The 17,670-nt window shown below is 38.3% G+C and overlaps 1 protein-coding gene across 5 annotated transcripts in view; it reads left to right on the top strand.

Annotated features, from left to right (window-relative positions):
* The window catches only part of Cnot2 (CCR4-NOT transcription complex subunit 2), a 94,078-nt gene that overhangs the window by 32,801 nt on the left and 43,607 nt on the right, over window positions 1-17,670 (top strand). Inside the window, exon 3 of one of the 5 annotated variants that reach the window (XM_028759061.1) lies at window positions 11,140-11,197. The exons of the other annotated variants lie outside the window; for them this stretch is intronic. Coding sequence (XP_028614894.1) covers window positions 11,177-11,197 — 21 coding nt within the window. The 5' untranslated portion in view covers window positions 11,140-11,176. The remainder of the gene's footprint in view (window positions 1-11,139; window positions 11,198-17,670) is intronic. 5 annotated transcript variants of the gene reach the window in all.

Here is a 17,670-nt window from a genome sequence, read left to right as displayed (position 1 = left end):
TCTTCCTGAGCTTTTGAAAGAAGGTAGACTTTAAAGTAGTGTTATTGAAGTGATTTTTTTTATAAAACAGAACAGATAGTGTGTGAGGTTAAGTTTTAAATGGAAGCCTAACTTCATTTAATTGTTATAGTGAATCCAGTATAAAATTGTGAAGTAATATTAAATACTGAGTAAGTTCATTATAGGAATAAGCTGTTAGACTTCCTGTGTAGACATGGTTCTAGCCCATTGCTCCCTCTTACCTCAGGAGTTTGTCCTTTGAAACTAAGATAGCTAATGTGACACACCAGGGTTGGCCAGCTACTCACACACTCGAACTTGGTGCACTGAGGCATGAGCAATGGAGAGAACTGAAAGTGAGTTGGATGCTGTGTGTCAGTAAAGAGCCTTTGGTTGTAAGCCTTGGGTTCTGTCTTGGAGCACCATCCCCAGGAGAAGATGCTTCTGTGCCTAACCTTCCTAGAGCCTTTGCCTAACTTGATGGGTGAGGTTTTGGGCCAGATCTTTATTATTTAATAAGCCAGAGTAAACTGGGATTATGCTTAATCAGTTCTCCTTATAACTCTTCTGATTTGTCCTTATAGACTGGACTAGCCTGTGCTAATTACTATTTGTGCTTGCTATATAGCTCTTCCTACCTCAGAACCACTTCCAACAGCTTATACTTAATTGTAAGACTTCATTGGTTACACTTTTTGGGCTTTTGCATCTATGTTAGGTTTTGCTAAATCACTACAAGAATAATGTGATTATGGATTGTGTGGCATTTCAGTGCTCACAAACATGTTTTCAGAGTGCGAGTATAGAACTTTCGTTTGATTTATACATTGTAGCTAATTTGTGTCATGGAACAATATTCATGTCCACTTCTAGAATTAATTACTTATGAAAGGAATAAAACAGTTATATTTTGCCAAAAAACGAGTTCCTTATTTCTGCTTGTACTACTGTAAAGGTGCTTTATTCTAGTCTCAATATGCAAATAACACAAGTTTTTGAGTTTGCATGAGGATGCTTTCTTGATTCGACTTTTGCTGGCTGAAACTATTTTTCATTTGCCTTTTACTGTTATATAGTGGTATCCAATGTGTATTGAAACGTCTTTGGAAATAGGTCTGGATTGTAAAATTGTTTCATTTTTGAAATCTCCTCTGAAAAGAACATGTGCATAGGAGACTGGTTTCGTATCTAGCATTAAGATGAATATATTGAGAGCATATGGGATAGTCACATAATGCTGAATCACCAAAGCAAAACCATGTGTCTTAGGAGCTCTTAGGAGCTTGTATATTCTAAGATGAAACTAAACTAATTTGGAGTTTATACATTTTTACTTTATAAGAATTTCGTTATTTTCATTGTTAAAGTAGACTTTCTTTGTGTCTATATAACTTCATTTATTTGAGAGCTTTTGGTTTTGGAATTTTCTTTAAGCATCCTAATAATTGCCTAATATTTGAGCTTAACAAAAAAATTTCTCCAATTTTCATTTCTACATAGAACTTATAAACTTTCAGTTACACAGGAGTGAAATATTGATTTTTGTAGTAGCATTAACTTTGTATGTTTTGTTTGTCAATAAGCCCAGTTAGGTATTTGAATATAGTAGATGAAGTTTGTTTGCATAAATAAATTAGTTTAGGAAAGCAGTCCTTTTTGAAAGGGTTATCAAGTTTTTTTATAAGAAAGTGGACATTATGTCAGTTTTAAGTTTTTCTGTTTCTTCCTATAATTCACACTAATTTTGCCGCAGCTATGAGCATACATACATTGACACCATCTTAGCTACCGCTTTGATTCATCGATGGCTTCCTCTAATCCTCCTCCTTGACTTTTCTTGGTTGTGTTCCTCCACATGATTTCTGTGTGTACTTATGCCCTCAGTACAATCATTAAGGAATGGTATCCTTTCTTCATGACTCAATAATTTGATTTCCATTTTTCCAGAACCTTCCCTAAAATGGACACAGGGTCTTTTTTCTATTGCTTTCAAGTCCTGTATACTTGTAGATTAGTGTTGGCCTTAGGACCAGACAGCCATCTATTTTCTTTCAATTTCCTGTACACTTACACTGTTTGTTCCATAGACAGAAGCTACAAATGGCTACTTAAACTCGTTTAAGTTAAATACTATTACATTTTTAGTTTGCCAACCATGTAAGCCACATTTTAAATGCGTAGTGTATACTTCTTCAAGTGGCTCCTGTACTGACCAGTGCACATTGACTGTTCTGTCATTCTATAGAACTGCAAGATAGCGCTGCTTTGTGGATGTGGTCAGCCTGTTGAAAATTCCAGCCACATTTGCCTATTTTGGCACCACCAGTACCTAATGTGGTACCTGCCCTACAGGCAGATGTTCAATATACATTGTGTGAATAAAATTACGGTGAAAAACTGAGAGGAAGAAACAGGGAAGTGTGCTGGCTATCTACTAGTGAGATTTCTGAGATTTTTTTTTTTTTACACTGAATGCAACCTTCCTTTCATTTATCTTTTATCAATAAGAATCAAATTTTTTCCTCATAAAAATGTTGAAGAAAAATATTAAGTCCAATATGAATGTCACCGTCCTAACTTTTTTCTTAGTGCTTTGCTTTGTAATCTCTCCTAGTGAGTAAAAGTGCAAATGCGGTTTGTGGGTTTTCGTGTTTTCTTAACAAATATGTATTTTCAGCTTGTTATTTATGATGATATTGCCATAACTCATTTCTTGTTTTATTTTTTAGACGTAATCATTAATTTGAGTTTGGCATTTCACTCCTTATATGCATTTTTTACTGTGTATGTAGGTTTTCTTTTTTTTTGGTTTTTCGAGACAGGGTTTCTCTGTGTAGCCTTGGCTGTCCTGGAACTCACTCTGTAGACCAGGCTGGCCTCGAACTCTCGAACTCAGAGATCCGCCTGCCTCTGCCTCCCAAGTGCTGGGATTAAAGGCGTGCACCACCACCGCCCGGCTTCCCCCCCCCCCATAGGTTTTCATATTTACAGGCACATCCTTCTTTCTGGCAGTGGTTTGACAAGTTATGCCGTACATTCCACTGTTCTGAGTAGGAAACACGAGCTTTTAGCCCACTTAACCTTCAGGCACTTTCCCAAGGTGATCACTCAGCACTTGATAATGTAAAGTAATATAAAGTACACATTAATCTGGTTAGTAAACACATACGTAATTAGGAAAGAGGGTCTCTACTTGGTAAGTTTTAAGCATTCCTGTTGACAGACTAGCACGTTATACTGCAGTGAGCTGTAAGTCTAAGCTATGGAAGCAGCCGTTTCATTGTATAAGTCAGTATGAAAAGTCTGTCTGCAGGCCCCAGTGTCTGTGCTTAGTTGATTCTCAGAGTCATAGTTGTGCTAGTTAGCTTGGGGCCTTCTTTGGGTACTTCTAATGTGTTCAGAAACACACACATTTGTGCATCTTTGAATATGTCAGATATTGATAAACAATGAATATCAGAGACAACTTAGAAAAATCTGTAGGATTTTTTTTTTTAAAAAACGAATACTTAACAGTAGATCTGGTGCTTAGAATAATAATAGAGGTAGGCTTTAGTCCTTGTCGCTATGTGGTGTAGAATCAAGGTAAGTAAGAGTAAGCTGATGAAAAACTGAATCACACACACAAGACTCTAGTGAACTACCTCACAGTCTTCTCTTCTTAGCGCTTGAAAATCTTGTTAACAATGGCCCTAAGTATTGTCCTTGGTCAGAGATACAAAGCAATAGAGTGGGATAAAACTCAAAATGATGACTTTATGTTTGCTTCATTTGCATTCATTAGAGCTGCTAATGGGGTGGTGCAAAATAATAAATAATGCCAGTAGCTAAGGCTGCTTGCTGATCCTGCCACAGTCACTGTTTCAGTATCAGAAGTCACTTGGAATTTATAACTTAGATTGTAAAGTAAAGCTTGCTATTGTTTTTGGTTACCTATCCCCCTTTCCCATGATTCCCTGGTTAACTGACAACATCAGGTTAAATGAGTTCCCAGGTTCCTCAGGGTCAGCTCACTGCTACATTATGCTAGCCTTCCTTCCCTTGTGTTCTGTGCAAACATATTTTTTCCTTCTGAAATCATAAAATGACATCAAGGTTGTTTTCTTCAATTATTTTTGTTACATTTGTTCAATCCTGCATACTTGTTGCATGTGTGCACACACATACATAATGCATGTGTGGTGGCGATCAGGGGACAGCTTCCCAGAGCTGATTCTTTCATTCTAACTGCTCCTGGCTATTGACCTCAGGCTCTGTGGCAAGTGTCTTTACCCACTGAGTCATCTCAGCTGCCCCATGACGTTTGTTTTTTTAGAAAACATGTTTACTTGTAATAAAATGCATGTTGTGGCTCACCCTTAGGGTTTTGGTGTGTGTGTGGGGGGTGTTTAATAGTTCCCCAGGACCAAAATATTCTGCTAAGTATATCTGTTAGGCTAAATGTCTTACAGTGGTGGTTTAAATGGTGTAAGACACTATTTTCTTTCCGAAGATTAGAAGTATCAGGTGGCACACCTTGTATTCATTTTGTAACTGTGGCTTCCCTTTGGGAATTCATATCCTAGGCTTTGCTAAGTAGCCACACCAAATCCATGAAAATGTTTACAATAAAGTTCGTGTGATTGCATCTTTGGGAGCCCCAGGATGAAAGTAGATGAAAACAAACGAACAAAATCCCCCATTTGTCTATTTTTTTTTTTTTGTAGTTTAAAAAAATTGACATAGAAACAGCTCAGTGTTGATCAGTCCTAGAATAGAGGCACACAGAGTGAGTTTTCAGCAGATGTTCACTGGTTAGTGTGAGTAGATAGTTTGACATCAGAATAGATTTTTTTCCCCCATAATTGTTAGTAAATGATGCAGCCTAGCTCTGTTACCCAACATGAGAAGACTCTTGAGTGCTGCTTACCTTTAAAGACTGGAATCAACATAGTGCAGTGTGTGGACAGTAGCTTGGGAAGATGGGGTCTCAAAAAAACAGGAGGGAGAACAGAGTCAGCAGTATCTCAGAAGACAAGCTGTGCATTTTTTAAACATTGAATGAAAACAATAAAAGAGAGACTTTATGAAGCTAGGGAAGTTATCTGATAAATCAATACTCCAAATTTCTTGACTAGTCAGTTCCCAAGAGGAGAGTATGTGAGAGAATATACCAGTTTTGACTTTATCCACATGATCAGTATCTGTTGGACGTTGAATGTCACAGGCCATTGAGCTAGTATTTGAGTCATGTTTCCCTGTATTGAGAATAGACATACTCTCACATAGTCTTCTAAAGATTTTAAATTCTCCCTTTCATGTTTAACTTTAAATCTGTCTGAAATTGACTGTATGAGTTAGGAATCCAGCATCTTCTCCATCCAGTCAGTTCTACTGTAACTAACCACGACCTGCTTTCTGTGTGTTTTTGGTTACTCTGATAAGCTTGTGCATGCCTGTAAATTATGTTCTGTCTTCAAATTGTCATATTTATGTTTGGTATTTATGTCATTAACCTTGGTCTCAGTCTTAACTTTAACTGTGACACATTTTGAGTATTTTTAAAGGCTCCTCCAACTTAAAAAAAAAAACAAAACAAGTTTATGAGTGGAATGTCTGACTCTGGGTTAGAGAATGATCCTTTTATAGTTTTCTTCCTATCTGGGAATTCTATATTTTTCTCAAATTCTTACTTTTAAACATACCTTTAAATTCACTCATATTTACAGTTAAGTACTTTGATTTGTGGTTGTAAATGGTACATCAAAAGAGTCTGTTGTATAGATGATACTGTTAAATCAAAATAGCTAATTTTTCAAAATGGGTTTTATATCCATCATTATTGCAAAACAACATTCTTAAAATTCATCAGTGGTTTTGTGTTTTTGTAGAAGAGTCATTTGGAAATGATAGTTTCACTTTGTGACTAGCATTTCTAAACTAACTAGTACTTCTGATCAATCATTGAAAAGGAAGTTGTTGGGAAGGAACCTTTCACTAGTTACGTACTTAGGGAAAGAGTTAGGTGCTCACCATGTTGAGGATGTTGGTGTGGTGTTTATGTAGAAGCTTTATATATTGATGTGGCAGAGAATTGTTGCAAGGATATTTCATAGTTTGCCCTGCTTCCTGCCCACCTAAACAGTTGTTGATCCTAAGTTGTCTCTGAGACAAGTTAGCACTATATGGCCAGCTGGCCTCAGATAGGTATCAACCTTTTCTTTTACTTTCTGTTGAGTTTTTCTGTGGTCCCCTTTGTGGCTAGAACATAGAGTTAGTATGATGCCTGTTATTTGTTTATAAGTTGAAAATGTTTTGGGGTTCTGTATTTTTCTATGTCCCTTCCATGTTCAGAGCCCATTCATTTCGTAATGTTCACGCTTACTACATTTTACTGCTTTGCTCATGTACTCCCGTCCGAGAACGCTACTGACAGGAGGTTAAACACTAAGTAGGTAGTGGCGTGTGGTCGGTTGGAGGGCCACTTCCTGGAGTGTGGTTAGAACTCAGTGTCTGCTGTCCTGACATACATACATATTTGTGTTCTGGCTCTGACTAAAAGCTCACTTTTAAGGAAACATCTTGCCCTTGCATCTCTTACAATATTTTCATTATTTATTGCTTGAAGGGGAGTAATTCTGGTTTTCTGCTTTTTGGTATCCATAATTTAATACTTTGACTTCTTTCTTTTTCCTTCATTTTCTACCTTTCCTATCTATTCTTTTTCCTTTTCTATTTTTTCTCTCCCATTTCTTTCTCTTGTTCACCCTTTTCATGCTTTGTTTGGGGTATCCTTTTCTTCTTACTCAAATGCATTTCTGGTGGTGATGAATTAGGGTTCCTGTGTGTGAAAATTTATTTTACTCTCATTTAAAAAATATTTTTGCTCAGTAAGAAAATAAAAATTGGTAGTTTCTCTTTTAGCATCTTAAAACTAGGATGCCAGCCAGGCATGGCGGCACAGACCTGTAATCCCAGGGCTTGGACTGAACCAGGTAGATGAGAGTATTAGGGATGCCTGTGCTGTGAGACCCAATTAGCCTGCCCACAGTATTCTAAAATGGCACTCCACTGTCTTCTCACTTATTTCTAGTGAAAAAAAATTATTGGTGTATATCTTTCTCTCTTTGGACACTATTAAGGGTTAAGAAGATTTTTTGTTTTATTATGATAAATGTTTAATGTATGTTTTGGTTCTGACATAATTTTCTTCATGACACCAGTGCTTGAAATTTCTTGTGTTTATGGTTTTTATCAAACGCTTTTTTGTTTCTTTGGGCTTTGCTTTGTTCGTTTGTTCATTTTGGTCCTCCCTCAACTGATGCAGTTACTTACATGAAAAGTTACGCCGAAGGTCTCCCTCCATTTCCCACCTTACCATTGTTTCCCTTGCATGCTTTCTTGAGTAGGTCTCTGAGCACTGTGTCTTCCTGCTCTGACTTAGCATGCTGGTTGCTCTTCTGGTGTCCCTGTCCACTAAGTCTGCCATCTCTGTCATTGGAATCAATAGAATGTTTCTGTTGATTTTTGGAGGTTTTCCTACATGTTCTCCACTCTGACTTCATTTGCATAGTTGTGTCCCTACCCCCCATAGTTTTGTTTTGTTGTCTTATTTATTTTTTTATATTTGTGTTAAAATTCTTGAGGTTTGCTGGGTATGGATGGAGTTATATTACTTAGAAACATCTGGTCATTGTGAGACCCTTCTCTTGTCTCTACCTCTACCCTTTTTTAAAAATCATTAAAGAGAAACAATAGATTTTAGGTAGGGCTGGTTTTCTTCAACTACTAAGCTAGTGTTTTTCTGTCCCTTGAGTTAGTGTTTCCTGCCCTGCCATCTGGGAACATAAGTGACTATTGCTAGAATAGTTCTTCTATTTTTCTTTTTTTTTAAGCGAGGGGCAGGCCTTGACCTACCAATCTTTCTTGCCTCTGTATTTTATCCATTTTTATACTGTTTGTGAGAAGAGATTTTTCCTGTTAGTCCATCCTAGTTGGACTGTAAGTCTTAATAGCTAATTCTTTGACATGACAAATTAGTTGAGAAGCTAAATGAATCATTCTGAATAGTAAGAATAAGATTTTGTGCTAGTGCTTTTGGCTCAGATGCTTTCTGTTGTAAAAGACACTGTATAAGATACAATTCAAAATTGTCACACCAGATCTGAGCACTTAAAAATATCATTTGGAAAGCAACATACTATATATTGATAAATAAAATTCAAGTTGTCATGTCCTGATCTATTTAACCTAAAGCACAAAACCAGACCTTTTTCTTTGAATTTTCCTACTCCATATACTCTAGTATGTACTAGGCTCATAAACAGTTGTCCTTTCCTCTGCTGGCTGAAGTTACGGTGTTTCTTAATTTTTTAATTGATTTATTCTCACATATATTACATTGCGACCACAGTTTCTTCTCCCCCATAAGTTATAATTTTTAATAAAAAGCAGATTTTTTTTTTTCAAGGGAAAAATGTAAAGGCCATATTTAAGACAAGAAATGCTAAGGTCAGCCGGGCGGTGGTGGCGTACGCCTTTAATCCCAGCACTTGGGAGGCAGAGGCAGGCGGATTTCTGAGTTCGAGGCCAGCCTGGTCTACAGAGTGAGTTCCAGGACAGCCAGAACTACACAGAGAAACCCTGTCTCGAAAAACCAAAAAATAAAAAAAAAAAAAAATAAAAAAAAAAAAAGAAATGCTAAGGTCAGGATTTTGGCATATGGAGTTTTAAATCCTTTCTGCCAGGATGACAGCACTGTGATAAGATAATGCTTTACCAGCATGATAGGTAGAGTAGGAAGCGAGCTGGTACTGTCATCTCCGCTGGTGTCTTGTGGGCTGATTGTGTACAGTCATTGACACTGTTGAGACTTAAGAGTGAGGTCTTCTAAAGACACTTGGTTTTCTTTACAAAAGCACTTGCTTTAACAAATGTGGAGTGGGGGTGGTGAGCAGCAGGGCTGCAACAGCATGGGTGGGCAGATGCCTTCCTTAGTGGGAAGTCCTTCTCCAAACACTGTTGCTTGTCACCATGATGATGTCATCCTGTGTGCCTTAAATGTTCTAATTTAAAGGTAAAGGCTATGAGAGAAAACCTATGTAGATTAAATGTCTCTTTTCCTGTTTGTCTCAATTAAAATTGCAGTTTACTCTTTAATAACGCCTCAGAGTTTGTTTGCTTTCAGTACAAAGCACCATCATATACAAATAAAGCTCTTATCAGGGTGATAATTTCCCTGGCTCATCCACTATCCAAACACTATTTTTTTATGCTGAAGTAGTCTTTTACAGTAGAGAAAGCTGGTTGATGGACCAACTCAACCGAGGTCAAGGCTAACACCACCTGGAATAAATGTTAGCATCATACATTAGCATATTGGAAACACAAGAAGGACATCACACTTTTGTGATGGTGAAGCATTCAAATGCATATTTCAGTCAAAATAGGGAGACATTCTCCAGTGTTTGTGACATGGTGTTGGTGTTATGAAAGACATAAGGACTAGGTAACGTCTGGGATTTAAAACAAAACACAAAATAACAGCAACAAAAACCAAGTAGTAAAACTTAGTGTATGTAGACAAGTGATTGAGCAGCTGAAATAGCCGGGTCTGTCTGAGGGAGCTGCTCAGTACCAGATCTATACACTGGGGTGGAGCCTGCTAGCTCCTGTGTGTGAGCAGCCACAGCGCGAGGCCAGTGGAGCAGGAGAGCCGGAAGAGGAGGGGAGAGTGGTAACCAGGGAATTGAGGTAACAAGGGTAGGCCACAGGAGAGGAGAGGAGCCCACACCGGTGCAGGCAGCCACTTTAAATTGTCTCCACTACCGTTTATTTGCAGCGTTCCTCTGTTCTGTGGAGAAAATTCTGAAGTATGGTATGCATCATCCAGAACTTGACATAGCAGATGCTGAATAAACATTTGCTAAAATAATTTATGTGACCAAGTATTTAGATGTATTTTAAACCATCTTCCCTCATTGAAGGAATACACGTTTTTAACTCCATTATACCTAATTCAGAATTCTGATGTGTATGTGTGTGTGTGTGTGTGTTTGTGTGTGTATATATATATATGTGTGTGTGTGTATGTGTGTATGTGTGTTTATTTTTAAATACAAGAATTTTAGGATAACATGATCTTCAGTGAGTCATATTATTGATTACCATTTTGAAATAGCACACATTTAATAGAATGTATTTCTAAATCATTTAACTTCTATATTATTAAATATACACATGTGAGTGAAAAATGTAAATTTCCACTAGGATGGGGTATAGTAGTGTAAAGCACTTACCTACCATGTGCACAGCCTTGGGTTCAGTCTGTGGCACTCTTTCCCCAAAGTGAGTAAATTTAATATTTTATTTAAAAATCTCATCTTCTGTCATCAGATTGTTTTAAAATGCTGGTGTCAGTTTACACTGACCTTCCTACCTCAGCATCTGCAGTGCTGACGCCACAGGTTTGCATTGCCTCACCCGACTTAAAGTACTCTAACATTTCATTATTTGATTAAAGTCACTCTCTGGTGGACAGGTCCTTAGTTGTTTTCTTTAATCAACATAGAAACACTTGAGGAATTAATTTCTTCCCAAGGAATATAATTAAACCAAAAGGTCTCTCATTTTTAAGCGTTCACTGGTTCAATCTAGCTGTGTAATCCAACTTTCACTTTGTTGACTGATGGTGTTAACATGACACGAGCATAGAGTTAATATTGAGCACTCAAGAGAGCAAGAGTGTGTAAGGCGTGGCTAGGCAGCATTTTTGAACACACTTCACTAGCATGATTTCATGAAGGCCAGGTAAGCCCCTGTCCTTGCATATTTGGGGAAGTGTTCAGAGCTTTGCCCTTTTGGTTGTTTGAATTCATCTGAAGCATCTGAAAGATGACTCTGGGGTGGGTGATATGGGGAGACGACAGGAGTCATAATGTTGAAACTGGACATTCAGATCTTTATAGCATGATTTCCTTATTTTTCAAAGAGCAGAAGAATCCCATCGTTTATCATGTTCTGGTTGGACTCCTTTCTTATCGTTTGCTGGAGTTTGAACTTCAGAGCTATGGTGTCAACCCTGCTGTAATATCTCAGGGGAGCTCCTAGTGTGGGGCTGGTGCCATGGCTCACCCTCCAACCTTTCCTTCTTCACTTCAGCCTCCAGCTCTGAGCTTTCCCATCCCCAGAGTAGCAAATGTTGAAAGAAGTTGCACAGGTGAGTATATGGCGGGGAAAGCTGGGGTTAACAGTGGTATATTATTCATTGATATTTTGAGGGTGGGTGGGGCTGTCTTGCCAGTGAGTCATTTTGCTTAGAAATGTTTTTTTGTGTTTTCTTCATAAAGCTATCATGTAATTTATTAGATAAAAGTCTAGTGTTCAGAAAAGAGGCTAAGAAAACAGGAAAGACATTCACAGACCACTAGTTTGCCCTATGAGTCTGATGCGGTGGCGAGTTTCTTTAAAGTTTCTTAAAGCTTCTCACAGCTTTAAGTGTGTGCTGGCTTTCCTGGAGTGCTAACCAGGTAGCTATGGTTTGACTCCCCAGAAGAGACATTCCAAACATGCTTTCCTTTGCAGCCATGACAGGAGGCCTGGGACATTCTGCCATTCTGGGTTTGAAACGTTAACAAAGTAAGTAGGGAGCAGTTAAGGCACGACATCTACACACAGTTCAACAAGTGCTTTTGAAGAGTCTTTGTTCCCTGTAATTCATATCTTGTGATGTGCAGATCCTTGAGCACACAAGACATTTGCAATTAAACCTAGGAAAACAAATTCTTCATTAAGACCTAGGATAGTTGAAGTATTTTCTTGGTGTTACACTCTTTAAAACGCTAACTTTTTCAGTGGTTTATCTCCTTTAAGTTCTAAAGCTTTACTTTTTCTGAGAGCCATGTAGGAACACATACCCCTCAACAAAGTATCAGGCCAGTTTCCACATTCCTTTTAAGAAATGCCTTAAGAGACTTGAAACAGATTATCTTTTTGTTGCATAGAAGGTTTGTCTTGTATTCTAAACTCAAGCTTTTCTGCTGTTAACTTGTCCTCTCATTTGTATTTTATCGTTTTTTATACTCTGTCTTTAAGGAGGAAGTATTGAGTAAGTTTAGGCTGACTTATGAGGTTTTGAATCAGGGTCTAGTACTAGTTAAAGTTGATTCTTTAGTGGGTAGATGAACCATAGCTTTTCTCCCATAGATGAACATGGTTACATGGTGTGGAGCTTTGCTTCTATAATGTATAGTTTTCTTTCAAAGTGCTTTATGATTTGGATTTGGACCTATATAAGGCTTATTGATAAGTAAAAATTTAAGAAAATGTGAAAAAAAACCCACAAAATGAGTTTATTCACTTTGAATCATGACCAAATTTTAGGAGGAGGCGTTTTGGCTAATGCTTTCTGGGGCACCTGCATGGCTATTGCGTGTGTGTTTGGAAATGCCATCCAGAGAGCCAGCTCCAGGCGCCAGACGCCAACGTTCAGATTCAGAAGATTATCTCTTCTCACCTTTGCTTTCAGACCTTGGACAGACTTCCATTTGTATTATTTATTCAAAAATGTATATACAGACTATTTCTGAAACTCTCGGAAAGGACTATTAAGACATGCGTTCTCCAAAATTATAGACACAGGTGTCTTGTTTGCCAAGGCCTGGGTTTTCAACAAAGCATCCATTCAGTCTCCTGTATTTCGTCCCTTGCCATCTCCAGCGTTTATTTGCCCATTGTTACTTTTTTATTGAACGTTTTACATTTACTAAAACAATGACATTGTTTGCCTTGATTTCTAGGCTATTTATTAATTTGCCTCAGAAGTTAGAACTAATTTTTGGCTGAAATTTGGGAGGGGGGTCTCAAAAATTAATAGAACTATTTGTAAAAATTGAGAATCAAGATAACTGGTTGAAAATCTTAGTATCTTGCTAAGTCAAAAATCTTTTATTACAATATTGCAACAGTACAATATTTCACATAGTTTTAATGACCTGGAATTTAGCACCCGTGCAGTAAGATTTAATCTGATAGGCTCTGGTCCTTCCTCATGAATAGATTCCAGTACTAATTAATACTTCTTGGTAAAGTTGGATACATTTGTTGTTGTGTATATACCTTTTCCCTACTTGGTAGACAGGAGAGAACCTGTGTGTTTGTGGAGTATATTGAACTGACAAAGCAAGTTAAATTCTGTATTAGCAATTAAAGTAACTTGCCAACATACCGTATAAACGCTAAGAAAGGGGCAGGTTTGCCAATCTCTTCCACACCCCGAGCACTCCCAGTGCAAATTCCATAGGAGGAGGAACACATTGGGTGCCCCGGAAACAGTGAAGCATGCTAGTGCAGATGTGGGCTCTGGCTGGCTGTGGTGCTGTCTAGGAGTTTTGTTCTTTTCTGGGTTTTTGTCTGTTTTGAGACAAGGCCTTTCTTTGTTAGTTAGGCATGTCGAAACCTCAAGGGCTGGTGCTGCAGAGGCATCCACATCTGAGGGTCAGCTGCCTTGTTACTGTTAGAAGATAGCTGACTTTCTCCAGCAAAGGGAAGCCAGAGTTTGGATTATTAGCATCATAATGAAACTTAGTGTTTGGTTACAGTTATCTTAATTTCTTGAAAGATTAAATTCAGTTCACTCTAGAAAGTAATAGTTTATTTGAAATGTAGAAAATTGGTATATGTTAATTTTTGTATTCATTTCTACTTGAAGTTCTCCTTGGGTAATTTTTTTTCTTACTTTTTTCCCCTCTTTATATTCTCCCCCATCCCCTCCCCACAATCCCCCTCTAGTACCACAGTGCGGAAACTCAGACCCAGGGCCTTGCTAAACATAACCCTACAACAGCAACAGCCTCAGACCAGTCATTGTTGTTGTTGTTGCTTTTGTTTTTTGTTTGTTTGTTTGTTTGTTTTGTTTTTTTGGGTTTTTTGTTTTGTTTTTTTTTTTTGGTCAAATTCAGGCAGCCTCAGACCAGCAATTGTTTGGGTTTTTTTTTTTTCTTTTTTTTTGTCAAATTCCTCTCTCTGCCTCCTGAAGTCTATGCCCAGCAGCAGTTACTTTAAATTAATACAATACTATTTTGTTCAATTATTTTTATGCTAAAATTAATGTGAACTTCTTTAAAACAGATATGATTGGTGTTGTATAGACTGTTGTCTCTGGTGTATAATCGGCCCATCGTTTTGCACCGGGCTCTTTCTGTAGTAATATGTGATTGTAGCTACCTTGCTTGCTTTATGCTCATCACAAAATACGGACCTTCCGTTTTGTTGATAATTATGTTGACCCTTAACACATTATAAAGGATAAGTTGTATTTGTGTTTGATTGTGGGTCTACCATGGTGCCTAATGGGGGAAATGCTTAATAGATCAGGATCAAAGCCATCTGCGTACTTACCAAATGCATAGCCTGGAGCAGGTTACTGAACTTCTTCTGGTCCTGAGTTTTACCGAATACTAATTGTTTGCCAGCTTTTCACCATTGTAATGATAGTACGAATAAGCTTTGCTTGTTTGCCACAGGTCTTCACTGTGTAGCCCCAGCTGTCCACGAACTTGCCATATAAACCAGGCTGCTCAAATTTAGAGATCCAACTGCCTCTACCTCTGAAATTCTGGGGTTAGATGTGAGTGAGCACCACCTGGCTTTGCCTGAGTCAGAGCTGATAGTGATTTTACAATTAGGGTTATGGTAGATAAAGTGCTTTCTTTTCACTGATTAAGAGGCGCAGACCTTGTAATTTAGCATTAAAATTTCAAAGAAGACTGAGCAGTGAGCAAGGACACTTTAGAGATAGCCAGGTCTACAAAGGCTTTGGGGTAGAAAGGAATTTGAGCAACTGAAGGTTTGCCCGTAGTTTAATGGTGGGAGGGAAGGCTTTTTTGAAGAGAGGTCAGAGAGATTGATTACAGAGGGCCTTTAAGCTTATTTATTTGTTGAAGAACTTTGATCAGATTCATGAACATAGCTTTTCACTGAAATTGCTTGGATGGAGGAAAGTAGATTTAAGGAGAGTGAAGACCAAATCCCTGTTTGGATGCTGTTGGGAGTGTCTCAAGCTAGTAAGCTACAGCAGATGATGTTGACGCTGTAGATACTTAGAGTCAGTATTCGGAGGTTGAGTAGCTTGGACTAATTGCTGAGGTCACATGGGCTACTGTAAAATGGGCAGAAGTGTGTGCTGTGTCTTTGCCTGGTCTCTGCCCTGTTGACCTAGCACGGAAGGGCCTGCTGTTCTCACCTAGTACTTCCCTCCAGACCCTGCTGCGCTGCCCAAATAGAAAGGGGTTTGTTTGCCTGGGAATTTTTTTTTGGGGGGGGGGGAGTAGGTGGGAGGCGGAGGGCAGGGTGTTGTTTTTGAATCAAGCTTCATGTATCCAAAGCTGGCCTAGGTGAATTCCAGAACTTCCTGCTTTATCTCCCAAGTGCTGGGATCATGTGTGCTGCAGCACCTGGGTGAATTGAAAGTTCCATTTCCACAGGTCTCTTTCCTTACTGAGCCTTTTCTAGGTTTTTTGTCTTTCTGTATTTGCTCTTCTCCCACTTTACTTTGTTTGATTGGTTAAGGATTTGTTCAGACATCACACTCACTTTTCCTTAGACAAGCTCATGATCTTGTATTTGAATTTCCAAGTTCATTCACAAATTTGTCTAAGCAGATTGTCAGCTTGTTAAGGACTATAACTTTTATTCAAGCTTTGTCATTATTCAAGTAGATTTTTTTTTCAGAATGCATGTAGTTTCTTGAACATTAACTAAGATATATGTAAGAAGGAAAAAAAGCTGTCAGTTAGAAAAGCCCTGGTACCCTAAAAGTAGGACTTGCTAGATGTGTAGAGAAAATGAAAGATCATGAGTTGGTTCATCAGTTGTAAGTTTGTCTCCATAGATGAAACTACGCTTTGGGAATACAAATGCTTGGTGACACTTTAAATGTGCTGCTAGAGCCTTCAGTTAAGATTTGAGAAAGCTTTCGAAATCATTGTGTATTTGCTCAGTCTAGCATTTGCTAGCATTCAGGGTTTCAGGGAAGATTGGTCCCTGGTGATCTTGATGAAAGGCATGCTGTTTGTTAAGTATTATTGTTCTTTGGATATAGATACATATAGTCCATCCTACTTTTCCTATTTCCGTTCTTTAGCTTATTGTTCTGTAGGAACATATGTGTATTTTCAAGTTAAATTTACAAGGTACTCTCGTTTTATTTCCCTGATCATTTAAAAAAAAAAACCGCAAAGCCTTCCTGCCACCCCGTTTGTCTTCCTTAGACATCTTTTCTGAAATTGTTGGTTCGATTATCTAAACTAGAGAGTTTTGAAAATTTTTATGCAGTCATTCAGACTTACTGAAACTGGCTTTGAAATTCAGACTTACTGAAACTGGCTTTGAATTGGTATACTTAAATACAAAGAATACCACAGGAGGGGGTTGAATACCACAGGAGGGGGCTCAGAGATTAAGAGCACTGACTGCTCTTCCAAAGGTCCCAAGTTCGATTTCCAGCTCACAAACATTTATAATGGGTTCTGATGCCCTCTTCTGGTGTGTCGAAAGACAGCTACAGTGTACTCTTACAAATAAAATAAATCTTAAAAAAAAAAGACTATCACAGGAAATTAAATTGGGTACTGTGCCTTCCTAAATAATAGTACAGTTGGACATTCAAGCCAGCCTAGCGCCTCCATCCTGTCCCAGCATAGTTCTCTGTACTTTCTGAGACAGAAGAATTCTTTTTGAAGAATGAGATTGGTAAAAAAAAATTTAGTATAAGCTAACTTATCTGTGTGCTTCTAAAAATATATAACTTATTGAGTCAAAGGAATGATGAAAATGTTTTGATTATATGTTTCCCATATGAGAAATATTACATTTTGGTATAGAACATCATTCCTAGGGCAATGTTTGTGCTGCTTCTTATAATCTGGTCTGAGAATCAAGAAGAGTCAGCCATTTTGCAATGTAAGCCCCTGATCAAAGAATGTAGCAATCCTTGTTTCTGATATAAAGAAGAAATGTTACTTAAAACTATTTTTTTAAAAATTAATTACAAAATTGACTTTCATTTATATGATACAACGAGGTGTTTCATTGTCATACACTTTTTCATTGACAGAATGTGGTTTCTACATTCCCTTTATTCTTTGCAGAAAAAAATGTAAATTTTTCTTCTTAATGCCACATGTATCCACTCCTCCTTATCTGCGCTTCTTCAGAGTGTATCTTTTATCTGGTCGCCTCTCACCGCATCTGCCTCCTTTGTAGCCTTAGCCGTCCTCCTGTTTCGTGCTCTCCTAACTCCTCCTCCCGCTTCATCCTTACATGGCCCGTTTTCACGCATAACTCAGGATCAGTTATAAACAGATGGTGAATTATTCACTCTCTGAGCTTCTCCCAATACCATAGCTCTTGATTGTGCCATCTCACATAGAGAAAGCAGAGTCCTGCAGGCGTGCAAAGGTGTATTTGATGTGTACTAGCCCCCACTGCTGTGCTACTTAAGTTCCCACACTTTACCAGTCATACCACTGCAGGTGGGGTTTGTCTCTGTATTGAGAGCTTCCTACCAACAAACATTGCCCTGTGGCTTTTATCTTCTTTCTTTCGTTCCCTCCCTGCCCCGCCCCCGCCCCCCCGCCCCCCCAGGCCCCCCCCCCCGGGTTGTTTTTTTTTTGTGTTGTTGTGTTTTTGTGT

This window comes from Grammomys surdaster, unplaced genomic scaffold (genome assembly GCF_004785775.1).
Source record: "Grammomys surdaster isolate TR1022 unplaced genomic scaffold, NIH_TR_1.0 126271, whole genome shotgun sequence".
Taxonomy (NCBI): domain Eukaryota; kingdom Metazoa; phylum Chordata; class Mammalia; order Rodentia; family Muridae; genus Grammomys; species Grammomys surdaster.
This window is presented reverse-complemented; position numbering and strand designations above follow the sequence as displayed.